The sequence below is a fragment of the Theropithecus gelada genome, chromosome 7a, assembly GCF_003255815.1.
Source record: "Theropithecus gelada isolate Dixy chromosome 7a, Tgel_1.0, whole genome shotgun sequence".
Taxonomy (NCBI): Eukaryota; Metazoa; Chordata; class Mammalia; order Primates; family Cercopithecidae; genus Theropithecus; species Theropithecus gelada.
In genome coordinates, this window is record NC_037674.1 from 18056959 (window position 1) to 18075788 (window position 18830).

The window sequence follows — 18830 nt, forward strand, 5'->3', positions numbered from 1 at the left end:
GCTTCTCCGTCAGCACTTGCTTCACTTTGCACTTTCATGTTACTGAGAAGCTTATTTCCTTAAACCTCTTGAACCAACCTCTGCCAGCTCCAACTTTTCTTCTGCAGCTTCCTCACTTCTCTCAGCCTTCATAGCATTGAAGGGAATCAGGGCTTTGCTCTGGATTAGTCTCTGGCTTAGGAGAATGTTGTGATGGTTTGATCTTCTAACCATACTGTAAAAACTTTCTTCATATCATCAAAAAGACTGTTTTGTTTTCTTATCATTCATGTATTCAAGGAGTAGCACTTTTAATTTCCTTCAAGAACTTTTCCTTTGCATTCACAGCCTGGCCACCTGTTGGGCACAAGAGGCCTAGCTTTCAGCCTTTCTTGGCTTTCAACATGCCTTCCTTGCTCAACTTTAGCGTTTCTAGCTTTTGATTTAAAATGAGAGACTCTTTCTTTCACTTGGACACTTAAAGGCTATTGTAGGATTATTAATTGGCCTAATTTCAATATTGTTGTGTCTCAGGGAATAGGGAGGCCTGAGTAGAGCGAGAAGGGTAGGGGAAAGGTTGGTTGGTGGAGCAGTCAGAACATATACATTTATCAATTAAGTTCGCTTTTCTATACGGGCAAGGTTCTTGGTGTACCAACATAATTATAATAGTAACATCAAAGATTACTGATCACAGATCATCATAACAGATATAATAATAGGAATAATAATAATGAAAAAATTTGAAATATATATAGCACGGTTTGATTTGTAGCCTAGCACATTGGCCAGTTTTTGTAAATTTTCCATGTGTGCTTGAAGAGCGTGTATATTACACAATTGTTGGGCATAGTGTTTATATATTACTCTTTATCAGGTTTGATACTTGTTCAAATCATCTGTGCCCGTATTGATTCTATTTTTCCACTTGTTTTAACAGATACTAAGAAAGGCAAGTTAAACTTTCCTGCTATGAGTATGGATGCCTTTTTCTCCTTTTAATTCTGCCAATTTTTGTTTTATGTATTTTGAGGCTTTATTATTACATGCATACAAAATTAGAATTGTTAAAACTTCCTGGTTCATTGAACCCTTTTTTCATTGTGAAGGATTTTTATCTCTAGTAATGCTTTTACTTTAAAGTCTACTTTGTCAGGCATTAACTAAGCTAGCTTTCTTTGGGTTAGTGTTTGTATTTTTATCTTCTTTTCTATTTTTACTTTCAGTTTTCTTTATATATTTCAGATGTGTTTTTTATTTTAAAAAATTTTCCTTTTGCTTTGTTTTACCTTTGTTTCATCACAATTTTGGTCTTTTAATTTGATATTGTGGTCTGCTTATATTTAATGTAGTCACTAATTTTATTTGGATTTAAATCTGTTATTTTGTGTTTTCTCTTTACCTTTCCTGTTTTATGTTCCTTTTTCTTTACTTTGTCTTTTGGTTTGATAGCTTTAAAAAATCATTCCATATTTCTTCTCCACTAGCTTATTATTTACACATTGTCTTACTATTTTGGCGGTCACTCCAGAGATTACAACATAGACCACTGACTTATCAAAGTCTAATATTTACTGATTGTTCTGCTTCTTTCCAGACAATAAACCTTATAAGACTTGAACTCAGTTTGTCCTTTCTTAAATGCCATTTTTATGGCTCTTAATTTTTAAAGAATATCCTACCTTTTATCTCCGAGTTCCTTCTACTTCAAGAATAATCTCATTTTCCCTCTAGTGTAGATCTGCTATTGACAAGTTCTATTTTGGCTTGTTTGTTTGTTTGAGATAGAGTCTTGCTCTGTCACCCAGGTTGGAGTGCAGTGGTGCGATCTCGGCTCACTGCAACCTCCACCTCCTGGGTTCAGGCACTTCTGCTGCGTCAGCTTCCCGAGTAGCTGGGATTACAGGTGCCTGTTACCACGCCCGGCTAATTTTTGTACTTTTAGTAGAGACAGGGTTTCACCATGTTGGCCAGGCTGATCTTGAATTCCTGACCTAAAGTAATCCACCAGCCTCGGCCTCCCAAAGTGCTGGGATTACAGGCATGAGCCACAACGCCTGGACTGCTTTTCTTATTATTGAAGGTAAAGTTCACTGAGTATAGAATTTTTAATTAATGGTTATTTTCTTTTAGTCGTTAAACATTATACCATTGTCTTGTTTTCCACTGTTTTTGCTGAGAAGTCTTCCCTTAGTCTAATTTTTTCAATATTTTTCCTTTAGTCTTTGAACAGTTTATTATGAACTACTTAGGGTTAGATGCGGGATTTTAAAAAATCATGCTGGAGGTTTTGAATCTGTGCTTTTGTATCTTTGTATCAGTTTTGGAAAGTTCTTAACCATTACCTTTCCTTTTCCCCCCCCACCTTCCCTCCACTACCATTATCGCTTATAATATTCCTTCTACCCCATTCTTTTGGGACTCTAATTACAAGTATGTTAGGCCTATTCTCTGTATATTCCGCGAGTCTTACCGTTTCTTCTATATTTAATTAATTAATTAGACATGTAGTCTTGCTAATGTTGCCAGACTGGTTTTGGACTCCTGGGCTCAAGGGACCCTCCTGCCTCAGCCTCTCAAGTAGCTGAGATTATAGGTGTGCGCTACCATACCTAGCCTCCTTTTTTTTTTTTTTTGAGATGGAGTCTTGCTCTGTCACCCAGGTTGGAGTGTAATGGCGCAATCTCGTCTCATTGCAACCTCCACCTCCCGGGTTCAAGTGATTCACCTACCTCGGTCTCCCAAGTAGCTGGGATTACAGTCACGTGCCACCACCCCCAGCTGATTTTTGTATTTTCATTAGAGATGGGGTTTCACCATGTTGGTCAGTCTGGTCTTGAACTCCTGACCTTGTGATCTGCCCGCCTCAGCCTCCCAAAGTGTTGGGATTACAGACGTGAGCAACTGCACCTGGCTGCCTCCATATTTTTAATCTTTTGTCTCTCTGTGCTAAATTTTGAGTATGTTTCTGATCTGTCTTCTTGCTCACTCATTCTTTCTTCAGCTATGTCTAACCTGCTATTAAACTTTATATTGAGTTTTTATTTTCACTTACAGTATTATTTCTCAGATATCCATTTTATTATTTCATTATAGTTTCCAAGTTTACAGTCTTCTTTCAGCTCCTTGAAAATAGTAAGCAGAGTTCCTTTTTTTTTTGAAACGAAGTTTTGCTCTTATTGTCCAGGCTGGAGTGCGATGGTGAAATCTCGGCTCACTGCAGCCCTGCCTCCTGGGTCCAAGTGATTCTCCTGCCCCAGGCTCCTGAGTAGCTTGGACTATAGGCTCCTGCCACCACATCCGGCTAATTTTTTTGTTTTTTTGGTAGAGGTGGGGTTTCACCATCTTTGCCAGGCTGGTCTTGGAACTCCTGACCTCATGATCTACCTGCCTCGGGCTCCCAAAGCGCTGGGATTACAAGCATGAGCCACCGAGCCTGCCCCCCCACCCCCACACTTTTTTTATTTTGAGACAGAATTTCGCTCTTGTTACCCACGCTAGAGTGCAATGGCGCGATCTCCACTCTCCACAACCTCCGCCTCCCAGGTTCAAGGGATTCTCCTGCCTCAGCCTCCCAAGTAGCTGGGATTACAGGCCTGTGCCACCATGCCCAGCTAATTTTGCATTTTTAGCAGAGACAGTGTTTCTCCATGTTCTCCAGGCTGGTCTCAAACCCCTGACCTCAGGTCTGCCCGCCTCAGCCTCCCAAAGTGCTAGGATCACAGGCATGAGTCACAGCACCCAGCCTTCAGAGTTACTTTTAGATTGACCTGGTAGCCTCCGTATCTGGGTCTTTCTTGGATTGCTTTCTATTGACTGTTATTTTTGTTGGTTTCATTTATGTTACTTTGTTATTTTCGGTGTAATTGTATTTAGTAATAAGCCCATGAAGTTACTTTGTTTTTGAATCTCTAATACAGAGATTCTCTAGAACAGTTGGGAAGGCCTTTGGGACTTGGTTAGTAACCAGCCATGAAGATTTACTTTCATACCCGTAGGCTCCTCTTCACCTATCTAAAGCCTCCCCATTCCATAGTGGCTAAATTTAAGTCTCACTTCTATAGAGCCTGCCCTGACGACGCCTCTGATCTCCTCGTGTATCATCTTTCCAACTTCTGTGGCACTTGGCCATATTGTCTTGTATAGTGTAACTTACCATGATTGTAAACTGTGGGAGGACAGAGACAAGTGTACTGTGTATTTTGTATGCCAAACCGAGTCTGCCACCTTGTGGGGAAAACAACACTGGCCTACCTCAGGGACTTTGTGAGGGCCAAATGAGGTAATATATGAGAACGGTTCTTATAACCTATATAGTAGAATTGTAAGGAATTATAGTTGTTGTTAGCATATGGTCTATACGAATTATAGACCGTAATCTCTGTGAGAGCAGACACCTGTATTCCTAGAGCCTATCATATACCTGACAAGAGGTTTCCAATAAATATTTCTTGATTTAATTTATTATCTGAATGAATTTGGCCAGATTCCCTCATTTTTGTCTATTAAATAATATGAAATAGGAATGATAAAGACTTACAAGAAAAGGTTAAACTTTACCAAAAATTTCATTTAATTTCTTTTTTCTGTTTCACAAATCCGATAGGTTTATCTCAACATGTAGTTACCAATTACAAGCAAGTAATCCAACTCTTGGAGGAGGGAATTGCAAACAGGTAACAGGTTTGTTTGTTTCTGTCATTCTTTTATCCTCACACTCCTATCCTGTGTTCCCATTTCCCTTTGGGGAGTGTATAATGACACTTAAAATTGTCTCTGTGTAGAGGTGTTCACAACCAGGAGGCTCTTTCCAGAACAGTAGTGTTCCCAGGTTAAGGGGTGGTGACTAAGATTTAGTCTCTTCTCACTAGTAATGAAGCTGGAATCTGTTCTGGACATAGTAATATTAGGTAGTAAGCCCAAGGAAGTTACTCTACTTTGTTTAGAGCTTCTAAATTTGGAAGAAAAGATTCTTACCTGCATTGTCCTCTCCTCAGGTTTGATAGATATAAGGACAAATATAGTGTAAAAGTTTCAGAAAACCTTTTTTTTTTTCTAGTTTTGCATACTTATAAGGTAGCCCCCCGAAAGACTGTTTTGAATCTGCTATGAATAACCAGGTGCTGTAGATTCCCCTAAAAGCTATTGTAAATTGTAATAACATGCCGTGTTGTAAGTTACTATGAAATACCTAGAATATTACTAGTAAATGTCCCTAAAAAAGGCTTTTTTCCCTGGGGTAAAAAAGTCTATAGAGCCTTCTATTTATCCTGTTAATAGCAGGACCAAGTTAATTGAACATAAAGGAAGAAATTTATATTTAACATTCTCCTGAGCTTCATGGAACTCTCCTGGAGACACTTGCTTCTGGTCTTCAGGATACCCTGAGCTCTGTGATTTTTCAGTGTCAAATTTGAATCATGAGACTAGCCTCTAGATTTTGGCCCTTTTCTTCAATTCTCCAGATCATCTGAGAACAGAACACGGTGAGATGCTCTTAGATAAAGGAAAACCTCTCCTGACTTTGAAGGTTAACACTGTAATGGATTTCTAAGGGAGATATGAATTCTACCTGGCTTAAGCATGATATTGATGTGATTTGAGATCTCATTTCCAAGATCTTTCTGACACTGTAGAATTAATATTTGATTAATAGAATTTGATTAAACACAGAATATTAATTCAAAACTTACCTTCTCTGTCTTTGAGGTACCTTCTCAGCAAGCTCTCTACATCCACTTGTCTTATTAAAATGGGTCTAAGAATAAAATAAAATAAAGTGAAAGAATAAAATAAAATGGGTCTATCTTGGTCATGTTCTTCCAGGTTGATGATGCTCTAGTCTTCATTTCTCTTTACACTCGAATTTTTGCTTCTATTGCTTAAAAAAAAGTTTCAGTGTATTTTAGTATGAAGTTGCACTCCGTTTTATTCTCAGATAGCACCTGGCGTGCTGCTTCTGCCCTCTTTGGACTATTCCTCTTTACGAAACTGAACTAAATATGATTCTCATCTGTGAATCTCAGCACTAACATTTATTGTATTCCCTATAGATCCTTAAGAATCCACCACGTGTGAACAATCCTCGTCCTAACAGTTTTTCCTTGTATACACAGAATCACAGCAGCCACCCATGTTCATGAGGCCAGCAGCAGATCCCACGCCATTTTCACTATCCACTACACGCAGGTTGGTAACCCCTTATGTTTGGTGAGATTTCTTCCTCTCCTTGTACCTTTAAACCACTTTCTTGTCTTCCTTCCTATTTCTGTTTGTTTGTTTTTGATACAGGGTCTCACTCTGTTGCCCAGACTGGAGTGCAGTGGTGTGATCTCGGTTCACCACAACCTGTGCCTCCCAGGCTCAAGTGATTCTCCTGCCTCAGCCTCCCGAGTAGCTGGGATTATAGGCACGCGCCACCATGCCCAGCTAATTTTTTTTGTATTTTTAGTAGAGATGGGGTTTCACCATGTTGGCCAGACTGATCTCAAACTCCTGACCTCAAATTATCCACCTGACTCGGCCTGCCTAAGTGCTGGAATTACAGAAGTGAGCCACCGCCCCCGGCCCTATTTCTTTTCCTTTTCTCCTACTCTCACATTTATAGGTCCTCTGATAGAACCTAATATTATAAACCGGATTTACACACAATCCATTAAGCTGTACACCCAGAATGGGTAGAAGCATTTTATAAAGACTAATCAAAATATCTTCTGCTTGTATTTATTTTTAACATTTTACAATACTTTCACATCTGTGTGATCAGTGTGGACATTTAAAACAAAAGGTTGAAAAGAAAATAAGCATTAAAATGAAATATTAGAAGATTCACTTCCATTATGATGGAATGAGGAGGTCAAGTCATATCCCCAGAAAGCAACTATAAAGCTGGACAAAATCCTTTCTGTGGTCTGAAAATAGATTAAAGGAATGTAACAAAGTGAGGAGCACCACACCCAAAATAAAACAATGACCAAAAACTTCCTAAATTTGTGAAAATCATTTAGAGATCTAAGAAGCTCAAAGGACTCCAAGTAAAATAAACACAAAGAGATCCACACCTAGACACATCATATTTAAACTGTTGAAAGACAAAGAGAAAATCTTAAAAACAGCTAGCGAAAAGTGACTCATACAGGAGAACAATTACATGATGAATGGCTGACTTCTCATCGGAAGCATTGAACCCTAGAAGGCAGGGTGCTCAGAGAATGTAAAAAACTGTCAATAAGAACATTCCCAGATTAGGGGGAAAAAAAAAAGTAGAATTTATTGGCAGCAGACTTACCTGACAAGAAAACTAAATGAAATCTTCTAGGCTGAAAGAAAGTGATGTTAGAAAGTATCTTAAATCTATAGGAGACAATGAAATATCTGGGAATGGTAAATGTGTGAGTAAATATAAAAAAACCTACATTCTTTCTCATATCTTCTCCTAACGTCAATAAAAGAATAAGATTATGTAAAACCATAATTATAACAATGCATTTTTGTACATTGTCATATATGAAAATAACAGCACAAGGGAAGTGAAATATATATTTAAGTAGAGTTTCTATATTTTACAGGAATTAAGTTAGTATTACTTTGAAGTAGATCATAAAGATATGTATTGTAATCTGGAGAGCAACTACTAAGAAAATAGCTCAAAAACATAATTTTAAAAATCAGCATTTCTTCTGCCACCTCTGAGCAAAAAAACCCAACAGAAATTAAAATGTTACATATTAATAAAAATACTTAACAGTTAAAGGCAGTGGAGGAAGAGCAGGAACAAAGGAGATATGAGACATAGAAAAAAGAAAAATCAGACAGGGATGGTTCTGAGCACATCAATAATTAAATGCATTAAGTGTGAATTGTCTAAGGTACAAATTTTCAAATTGCATAAAAGCAAGACCCAACTATATGCTGTCTATAAGAAACACACCTTAGAACCACAGACACGGGTTGAAAGTAAAAGGATGGGAAAAGATATACCATAAAAATAGTAACCATAAGTCCTAGCCAGAGTAATGAGACAAGAGAAAGAAAGAAAGGGCATCCAGATCAGTAAAGAGGAAGTCAAACTGTTGCTATTTGCTGACAACATGATTGTTTTATCTAGAAAACTCTAAAGATTTATCCAAAGAGCTCCTGGAACTGGTAAATGAATTCAGCGAAGTTTCAAGATACAAAATTAATGCACATAAATCAGTAGTCCTGCTGTATACCAACAGCAAGCAAGCTGAGAATCAAATCAAGAACTCAACATTTTTTACAGTAGCTCCAAAAAAAAAAAAAAACCTTAGGAATATATTTAACCAAGGAGGTGACAGACCTCTACAAGGAGAACTACAAAACATTGCTGAAAGAAATCATAGATGACACAAACAAATGGAAACATATCTATGCTCATGGATGGATAGAATCAGTATTGTGAAAATGACCATACTGCCTAAAGCAGTCTACAAATTCAATGCAATTCCCATCAAAATACCACCATCATTCTTCACAGAACTAGAAAAGACAGTCCTAAAATTCATATGCAACCAAAAAAGAGCCCACATAGTCATAGTCAAAGCAAGATTAAGCAAAAAGAACAAATCTGGACCAGGCACAGTGGCTCATGCCTGTAATCCCAGCACTTTGGGAGGCCAAGGCAGGTGGATCACTTGAGGTCAGGAGTTTGAGACCAGCCTGGCCAACATGGTGAAACCCCCCTCTACTAAAAATAGAAAAAATTAGCTGGGCGTGATGGTGGGCACCTGTAATCCCAGCTACTCGGGTGGCTGAGGCAGGAGAATCTATTGAACCTGGGAGGCAGAGGCTGCAGTGAGCCAAGATCACGCCACTGCACTCCAGCCTGGGCAACAGAATGAGATTTCATCTCAAAAATAACAAAACCAAATCTGGATGCATTACATTACCCAATTTCAAAGTATACTAGAAGGCCAATAGTTACCAAAACAGCATGGTGCTGGGACAAAAACAGACATATAGACCAATGGAACAGAACAGAAAATGCAGAAATAAAGCCAAATACTTACAGTCAACTAATCTTCGACAAAGCAAACAAAAATGTAAAGTAGGGAAAGGACACCCTATTCAACAAATGTTGCTGGGATAATTGGCAAGCCACATGTAGGGGAATGACATTGGATCCTCATGTCTCACATTATACAAAAATCAACTCAAGATGGATCAAAGACTTAAATATAAGACCTAAAACCATAAAAATTCTAGAAGATAACATTGGAAAAATCCTTCTAGACATTGGCTTAGGCAAAGACTTCATGAGCAAGAATCCAAAAGCAAATGCAACAAAAACAAAGATAAATAGATGGGACTTAAATAAAACAAAAATCTTCTGCACAGCAAAAGAAGTAATCAGCAGAGTAAACAGCCCACATAATGGGAGAAAATCTTTGCAATCTATGCATCCTACAAAGGACTAATATCCAGAATCTACAAGGAACTCAAACAGCAAGAAAAAAACAGTCCCATCAAAAAGTGGGCTAAGGACATGAATAAACAGTTCTCAAAAGAAGATACACAAATGGCAACAAACATAGGGAAAAAAAATGCTCAACATCACTGATTATCAGGGAAATGCAAATCAAAACCACAATACAATACCACCTTACTCCTGCAAGAATGGCCATGATCAAAAAATCAAAAAAGAGGCTGGGTCGGTGGCTCATGCCTGTAATCCCAGCACTTTGGGAGGCTGAGCCAGGTGGATCACCTGAGGTCAGGCGTTCGAGACTAGCCTGGCCAACGTGGTGAAATGCTGTATCTACTAAAAATACAAAAATTAGCTGTGTGTGGTGTCACGCTCCTGTAGTCCCAGCTACTCATGAGGCTGAGGCCAGAGAATTGCTTGAACCTGGGAGGCAGAGGTTGCAGTGAGACAAGATCACGCCACTGCACTCCAGCCATCTTAAAAAAAAAAAAAAAAAAGTTGGCGTGGATATGGTGAAAAGGGAATGCTTTTACACTGTTGGTGGGAATATAAACTTGTACCACCGTTATGGGCAACTGTGTGGAGATTCCTTAAAGAACTACAAGTAGATTTACCCAGAGGAAAAGAAGTCGTTATATGAAAAAGATACTTTCACATGCATGTGTTAGCAGCACAATTCACATCTGCAAAAATATAGAACCAGCCCAAATGTCCATCAGTCAATGAGTGGATAAAGAAAATGTGGTGGCCAGGCGCGGTGGCTCAAGCCTGTAATCCCAGCACTTTGGGAGGCCGAGACCATCCTGGCTAACATGGTGAAACCCCGTCTCTACTAAAAATACGAAAAACTAGCCAGGCGAGGTGGCGGGCGCCTGTAGTCCCAGCTACTCCGGAGGCTGAGGCAGGAGAATGACGTAAACCCGGGAGGCGGAGCTTGCGGTGAGCTGAGATCCGGCCACTGCACTCCAGCCCGGGCTACAGAGCAAGACTCCGTCTCAAAAAAAAAAAAAAAAAAAGAAAATGTGGTATATGTATACTGTGGAATACTACTCAGCCATAAGAAGGCACGAAATAATGGCATTTGCAGCAACCTGGATGGAATTGGAGACCATTATTCTAAGTTAAGTACCTCAGGAATGGAAAACCAAACATATCTTCTCACTCATAAGTGGGAGCTAAGCTATGAGGACACAAAGGCATAGAATGATACAAAAGCATAAGGACACAACGGCATAAGAATAAGAATGGACTCTGGGGACTTGTGGGAAAGGGGGGTAAGGGATAAAAGACTACACCTTAGGTACAAGGTACGCTGCTTGAGTGATGGGTGCACCAAAATCTCAGAAATCACCACTAAATAATTTATTCATGTAACCAGACACCATCTCTTCCTCCAAAACCTATTGAAAAATTTTAAAAAGTAAGCATAAGAGAACTGGAGTGGTATTTTAATGTCAGGCAAAAAAATAGGTTTTAAGGCTGGGCGTGGTGGCTCAAGCCTGTAATCCCAGCCTTTTGGGAAGCTGAGGTGGATGGATCGCCTGAGGTCAGGAGTTTGAGACCAGCCTGGCCAACATGGTGAAACCCCGTTACTACTAAAAATACAAAAAAAAAAAAAAAAAAAATTAGCCAAGCATGTGGTCCCAGCTACTTGGAAGGCTGAGGCAGGAGAATCACTTGAATCCAGGAGGCAGAAGTTGCAGTGAGCTGAGATTGCACCATCGCACTCCAGCCTGGGCGACAAGAGCGAGATTCCGTCTTAAAAAAAAAAAAAAAAATTGGTTTTAAGACAAATACTAGAGACAGGAATATTTCATAATGACAAAGGGTCAGTCAGTACATTGAAGAAATATAACATTTATAAATGTATGCACTCTGAACAACCAAACCTCAAAATACATGAAAAAACTGATGGAATTGAAAGATTAAAATAGACAGTTCAACAATGGTTGGATATTTTGGTACCTAATTTCCAGTAGTAGGTAGATAACCAAACAGAAATCAGTGAGGAAATAGAAGATTTGAGCAACATTATCAAACTATGTGACCTAACTGACATTTTCAGAACACTTCATTCAACATCACAGATTACACATATTTTCAAGTGCACATGGAGCATTCTCTGAGATAAACCCTATGCTTCCTAAAGCTAAAGTAACCAAGATAGTGTGGTGGTAGAGTTAAGATAAATAGATTACGGGAACAGAATAGAGTCCAAAATAGACTCATACATATATAGGCAACTGATTTTTAATAAAGTTGCAAAGGCGATTCAGTGGAGAAAATATCTTTTCAGCAAGTGATGGGAGACCAATTGGATGTCTACATGAAAAAAAACTTTGATCTATATTTTGCACTTTATCGAAAAGTTAATTGAATCATAGATCTAAGTGGGAAACCTGAAACTATTAAACTTTAGAAGATAACTTAAACCAAACGTTTGTGATTTTTGATTAGGCAAAGGTTTTATAGATATGGCACTGAAAACACAAATTGAACAAAAGTACAAATTGAAATTTGGAGTTAATAAAAATTTCAAACTTTTGCACTTTTATAATTTTTTTTTGAGACAGGGTCACACTCTGTCACCCAGGCTAGGGTGCAGTGGCACAATCATGGCTCACTGCAGCCTCAACCTCCCGGGCTCAAGCGATCCTCCCACCTCAGCCTCCGAAGTAGCTGGGACTTACACGTGTGTGTGTGTGTGTACACTTACAGTGTACAAAATCACTTTTTAATTTTTTTTTTGTAGAGACAAGATCTTGTTATATTGCCCAGGCTGGTCTTAAATCCCTAGGCTCAAGTGATCCTCCTGCCTCAGCCTCCCAGAATGCTGGGATTACAGGCATGACCCACCATGCCTGGCCTTTTGCACTTTTTTTTTTTTTAATAATGATACTGAGTCTTGCTCTGTCTCCCAGGTTGGAGCACAGTGGCATGATCTTGACTTATTGCAACCTCCACCTCCCGGATTCAAGTAATTCTCCTGCCTCAGCCACCTAAGTAGCTGGGATTACAGGCACGCATTACCATGCCTGGCTAATTTTTGTATTTTTAGTAGAGACGGGCTTTCACCATGTTGGCCAGGCTGGTCTCGAACTCCTGACCTCAAGCAATCCAGCTTGCCTCTGCCTCCCAAAGTCCTGGGATTACAGGCATAAACCACCGTGCCTGGCCCCTTTTTTCTCTCTTAAAAACACTGTTAGGAGAATAAAAAGAAATGCAGGCCAGGTACAGTAGTTCATGCCTGTAATCCCACAACTTTGCGAGGCCGAGGCGGGTGGATCACTTGAGGTCAGGAGTTTGAGACCAGCCTGGCTAAGATGGTGAAAACCGTGTCTCTACTAAAAATACAAAAATTAGCCAGGCTTGGTGGCATGCACCTGTAATCCCAGCTACTTGGGAGGCTGAGGAGGAGAATTGCTTGAACCTAGCAGGTGGAGGTTGCAGTGAGCCGAGATCGTGCCATTGCACCCCAGCTGGTTGAAAGAACAAGTCTCCCTCTCAAAAAAAAAAAAAAAAAAAAAAAACAACAGATAGGTAGAACTTTGCTAAACATACATCCGATGAAAGAATTATATCCAGAATATATGAAGAACTCTAAACACCATAAGAAAACAACTCAAAACAATGACAAAAATTTTGAACTGACATTTCACTAAACAAAATATGCTAGTGACAATTAAGTACTTGCAAATATTCTCAACATCCTTATTCATTAGGGAAACACAAATTAGAACCAAACGAGATACCACTACCCACCTTTTAACATGGCTAAAATGCTAAGTATCAGCAAGTTGCGTAGGAGCAGGAGTTTTCATACACTGCTCTACTGGTGGGAATGTAAATGGTGTAACAACTTTGGAAAAGAGTTTAGCAGGTTTTTTTTTGTTTGTTTGTTTTGTTTTTTTTTTGAGATGGAGTCTCGCTGTATCACCCAGGCTGGAGTTCAGTGGCACGATCTTGGCTCACTGCAACCTCCGCCTCCCGGGTTCAAGCGATTCTCCTGCCTCAGCCTCCTGAGTAGCTGGGACTACAGGCGCCCGCCACCATGCTGGGCTAATTTTTGTATTTGTAGTAGAGACGGGGTTTCACCATGTTTGCCAGGATGGTCTCTTTTTTTTTTTTTTTTTTTTGAGACGGAGTCTCGCTCTGTCACCCAGGCTGGAGTGCAGTGGCGGGATCTCAGCTCACTGCAAGCTCCGCCTCCCGGGTTCACGCCATTCTCCTGCCTCAGCCTCCCGAGTAGCTGGGACTACAGGCGCCCGCCGCCACGCCCGGCTAAGTTTTTGTATTTTTAGTAGAGACGGGGTTTCACCGTGTTAGCCAGGATGGTCTCGATCTCCTGACCTCGTGATCCGCCCGTCTCGGCCTCCCAAAGTGCTGGGATTACAGGCTTGAGCCACCGCGCCCGGCCAACCAGGATGGTCTCAATCTCCTGACCTCGTGATCCACCCACCTCCGCCTCCCAAAGTGCTGGAATTACAGGCGTGAGTCATCGTGCCCAGCCTAGCAGTTTCTTAAAAAGTTAAATATATAACTACCATATGACCCAGCAATTCTACTCCTAGGTGTTTATCCAAGAGAAATGTCCACAAAAAGATGTACACAAATATCCACAACTGTTATTTGTAATTACCCCCAAATGGAAACAACCCACACATCTATCAAAAGGCAAATGGATAACTATGGTAATCCACACAGTGGAATAATAGCAGTAAAAATGAATAAACTATTGATGCATGCCTTAACATGGATGAATCTCAATTATGTACAGTGAAAAGAGCCAGACATTGTATGATTCTATTTATATGAAACACTCTGAAAAGGCAGACTTTCAGACATAGAAAGTTAAGTGATTGCTTCAAGCTGGGGATGGGAACAGAGACTGATTGCAAAGACTTGAGGGATTTGGGGATTATTTGAAATGTTCTAAAACTACATTCGGTTGATGATGTATAACATTAACAATTTCTGATCGGTGCAGTGGCTCATGCCTGTAATCTCAACACTTTGGGAGGCCGAGGCAGGCAGATCACCTGAGGTCAGGAGTTTGAGACCAGCCTGGCTAACATGGTGAACCCGTGTCTCTGCTAAAAATACAAAATTAGCCGGGCCTGGTGGTGCATGCCTATAATCTCAGCTACTTGGGAGGCTGAGGCAGGAGAATCAATTAAACCTGAGAGGCAGAGGTTGCAGTGAGCTGAGATCGCGCCATTGCACTCCAGCCTGGGTAACAAGAGCAAAACTCTCAAAAAAAAAAAAAAAAAAAAATTAATTTCTAAAACAAAGTAACAAAATCCACATTGAATCAGGGTGGGGGTCAGAGTAGTTTCTTCTTGGGGGCTGGATGCCACTGAATAGAACTTATAGGGCAGTTTCTGCCCTGGCCAGGTGCTATGACTGAGGTTAGCAAGAGGCCATCAGAGGCCACCCACATGCTGTGGCTCTCTGCTAGTAAGAGTCAGAGCCCCCTGGGAGGGAGTTGAGCATTTGCGTGGTAAATTGTACTGAAATTCCTGATGCCCCTGAAAGTTATGCTCAGTGAGCTTCATGGAGGTTTGCTTAGTCTGTAAGTTCTGCTGGTGTTTTTGTTTTGTTTTGTTTTGTTTTTAAAGTGATGATCCAGGGCCCTATTGATTTTATCTGTCAGATATTGAGAGCTCATCTGGTTTGCATCATATTAGAATACAGATTTGTTGAGTGAATTGGATAAAAATCCAAAATATCACCTTGGTTAGAAGAACGTCTAAGGGGAAAACAATACAAATCGTTCCAAATGACAGGCTTTAAATGTGCTTTCTCCTCTAGGCAATCCTGGAGAACAACCTCCCTTCTGAAATGGCTAGCAAGATCAACCTTGTGGACCTAGCAGGCAGGTAATTAGGATTTCAAAGCTAAGGGGAATTACTCTAGTTCTTGCCTGTTTTACAGGGAATAAGCTCTTTCTTAAAAAGTTAAATATATAACTACTTTTATACATATAAAAATATATAACTACTTTTATATTTTATAAAAATATATAAAACTCCAATCTTTTTCACATTTCAGTCATCCTGAGAATATTACAAAAGAAGCTCTTCGAATGCTAGGTCAAGAAGTTATTTTCTGGGGGCTGAAAAGTTCCTGTACATCAGGGATTCTCAATCTTGGTTGCACGTTAAATCAATCACCTGAGAACCTTTTCTTTTTTGAGACAGTCTTACTCTGTTGCCCAGGCTCCAGGCCGGAGTGCAGTGGTATGATCATGGCTCATTGTAACCCTGAACTACTGGGCTCAAGTGACCCTCCTGCCTCAGCCTCTGGAGTAGCTGGGACTACAGGCACGTGACACCACATCTGGCTTTTCTTTTTTTTTTTTTTTTGTAGAGACAACATCTCATTATGTTGCCCAGACTGGCCTTGTACTCCTGGCCTTGGGTGATTTATCTGCCTCAGTCTCCAAAAGTGCTGGGATTACAAGTGTGAACCACTGCACCTGGCCACCTGAGGACCTTTTAAAACTCCCCATATCTATACCTCAGATCAGATGCCTCAGATTATTAGTGAGATTAGTGGGAGTGCAAGCATCAGGAGATTGTTAAAGCTGCCCAGGTGATTCTAACGTATAGGAAAGATTAAAAAACCGCTGCTTTCGGTGAGGGTAACTGAATTAATACACCTTTTCTCTTTGATTTACTATTGATTTTATTTTCTCTTTAATATTGATTTCTATGCAGTTTTTTTTTAAATAAAAGTTTTAGGCTGGGCGCCGTGGCTCACGCCTGTAATCCCAGCACTTTGGGAGGCCGAGGCAGGTGGATCATGAGGTCAGGAGATCGAGACCATCCTGGCTAACACGGTGAAACCCCAGCTCTACTAAAAATACAAAAAAAAATTAGCCAGGCGAGGTGGTGGGCGCCTGTAGTCCCAGGTACTCGGAAGGCTGAGGCGGGAGAATGGCGTGAACCCGGGAGGCGGAGCTTGCAGGGAGCCGAGATCGCACCACTGCACTCCAGCCTGAGCACAGAGTGAGACTCCGTCTCAAAAAAAAAAAAAAAAGTTTTACTTGGTGGTGCACATCTATAGTCCCAGCTATTCAGGAAGCTGAGGTGGGAGGTTCACTTGAGCCCAGGAGTTTGAGGCCAGCCTGGGCAACATAACAACATAGCTCAACCCCATCTCTAAAGAAAAGAAGTTTTAAAAATCTTGAAAGGTTGAGACGATACTGCCTTGTAGGTATTAGAAGGGAGCATTAATTATAATTACATATGTATTTAGAAAGAGTTAGTCTTGAGGGGGATAATGTGATCACAAGAAAGTGTAAGGTGAAATAAGGCAAATTTTCGTATTTTAAAACATAATTAATATGGTACAGTATTCCTTTAAGAGCTGAGTGCTGTTTGAAAGAAACTTAGCCAATTGGAAGTGTGAATTTAGTATTTCCTTAATATTAATATTTCCTTTAATATTAACTTAAAAAAGAAATTCAAAACTGTTGTCAGCTAATGACACAAATCCCATAAAGCTATAAATACATGAATTTAAAACAATAAAGATAGAGAAGTGAATATACCAAAAAGTCATGCTAATATCATAATTGTAAATGAGCATTACATTTAGCATAAAGTGTTCTGACAGTCAAAAACAGAAACCTAAAGAGTTACTCAATTTTTATTGCCTGAGAAGCAGAAAAAGTCCCGTTCATTACAAGATGGTAACATTTTTTCCTGGAACTGAATTCTGAAAGGAATTTATTATGTGAGTCTTTTGCAGCATGATATACAGAATAATGGATAGTATTTTTCAACAATATTATAAAGATAATGTCTTTTTTGCTTTTGTTTTTGTTTCTCATTGACTGTGTTTTAGTGAAAGAGCAGACCCCAGTTACTGTAAGGATCGCATTACTGAAGGAGCCAATATCAACAAGTCCCTTGTGACTCTGGGAATTGTCATCTCCACCTTAGGTATTTTGCTGATAGATACTGGGACTGGGAGGGAGACTTTGGAAAGTAACTCATGTTTTCATGTTGTCACAATAGGGTAGACACAGGGTTCCTTTTGGCAAGGTCACCTTCTGGTTTGGGGCAATAAAAATTGATATTTGTCCTTGGTTTTAGAGTAGAATGCTATCTTACTACCATCAGTTCTAAAAGAGGGGAGTCTAAAAAAATTATGTGGCTCAAACATTTCGTATCCTAAGTCTGAAGTCTTTAGGAATCCCTAAAATACCCTATTGTATGCAGAAAGGGATTAGGAAATATGATGGTTAACTCTGTGTTCTCCAACCATTGTTTTGTTTTAATATATTTGCTTCATAATTCCTTCTTTCTTCCATTTTCTTTTTTCGTCTTTTAAGCCCAGAACTCCCAAGTTTTCAGCAGCTGCCAGAGCCTCAACAGCTCAGTCAGCAATGGTGGTGACAGTGGAATCCTTAGCTCTCCTTCTGGGACCAGCAGTGGAGGGGCACCCTCCCGAAGGCAGTCTTATATCCCATACCGAGACTCTGTGTTGACCTGGCTGCTGAAGGACAGCCTTGGAGGCAACTCTAAAACCATCATGGTTGCCAGTGAGTGGGATGCCAGAGCTGGATCTGTGTTGGGACTGGTACTGTATCTCAGAGAAAGGGCCTTGGCCACCCAGGTTTCTCATTTTATCAGGGGTCTTATACAGCATGGGCAGTAGTATCGAGGCAAGTGAATAAGGGCTGGGATGGATGGGCTGGCATGTTTTTAAACTTTCTCCTTCTACCTCAGCGGTGTCTCCTGCACACACTAGCTACAGTGAGACCATGAGCACACTGAGATATGCATCCAGTGCCAAAAACATTATCAACAAGCCACGAGTAAATGAGGTGAGACCTTTTCAGAAGTCCTGGTCTGGTATAGTTTACACAAAGCTCTCATTTTTTTGTTCTCTTGTTGATTTCTTTCTCTTTGTACTCCCCTCAACTTTCCAGACTTGTCCTCCAAATGATGAGGGAGTAGAATTCTTTCTTGTACTGTCATCTCCTTCTCTCCTATCTCTATTGCCCTTCATTCAGTAACCTTTTATGAATAACTTATTTTAGATACTTCTCTAAGGCCATTCCTCTTAAGATTCCTTAGTTTACCATTACCGCTCTAAGAAAGATCATTTATTTTTTATTTTATTATTTTATTTTTAGAGACAGGGTCTCACTCTGTCACCCAGGCTGGAGTGCACTGGTGCAATAATGGCTCACTCTAAGAAAGTTCACTTAAAAATTTGTGCTTACTGCTTTTATTTTGAATTTTTGTTGATTCATTCCTGTGTTTTTGTATTTGTTTGCCTGTTTTCAGAAGGGATCTTGCTCTGTTGCCTAGGCTGGAGTGCAGTGGCACTATTGTGGCTCACTGCAGCTTCAACCTCCAGGGCTTAAGCGATCCTCCCACCTCAGCCTCCT

At 40.1% G+C, this 18830-nt stretch overlaps 1 protein-coding gene across 1 annotated transcript in view; it reads left to right on the forward strand.

Moving 5' to 3' along the window:
- Nucleotides 1-18830, forward strand: part of STARD9 (StAR related lipid transfer domain containing 9) — a 149096-nt gene that overhangs the window by 75789 nt on the left and 54477 nt on the right. The window contains exons 8-13 of the mRNA XM_025390871.1: nucleotides 4586-4655; nucleotides 6096-6168; nucleotides 15236-15303; nucleotides 17276-17373; nucleotides 17766-17975; nucleotides 18163-18260. Of these exons, the coding sequence (XP_025246656.1) occupies nucleotides 4586-4655; nucleotides 6096-6168; nucleotides 15236-15303; nucleotides 17276-17373; nucleotides 17766-17975; nucleotides 18163-18260 (617 nt within the window). The remainder of the gene's footprint in view (nucleotides 1-4585; nucleotides 4656-6095; nucleotides 6169-15235; nucleotides 15304-17275; nucleotides 17374-17765; nucleotides 17976-18162; nucleotides 18261-18830) is intronic.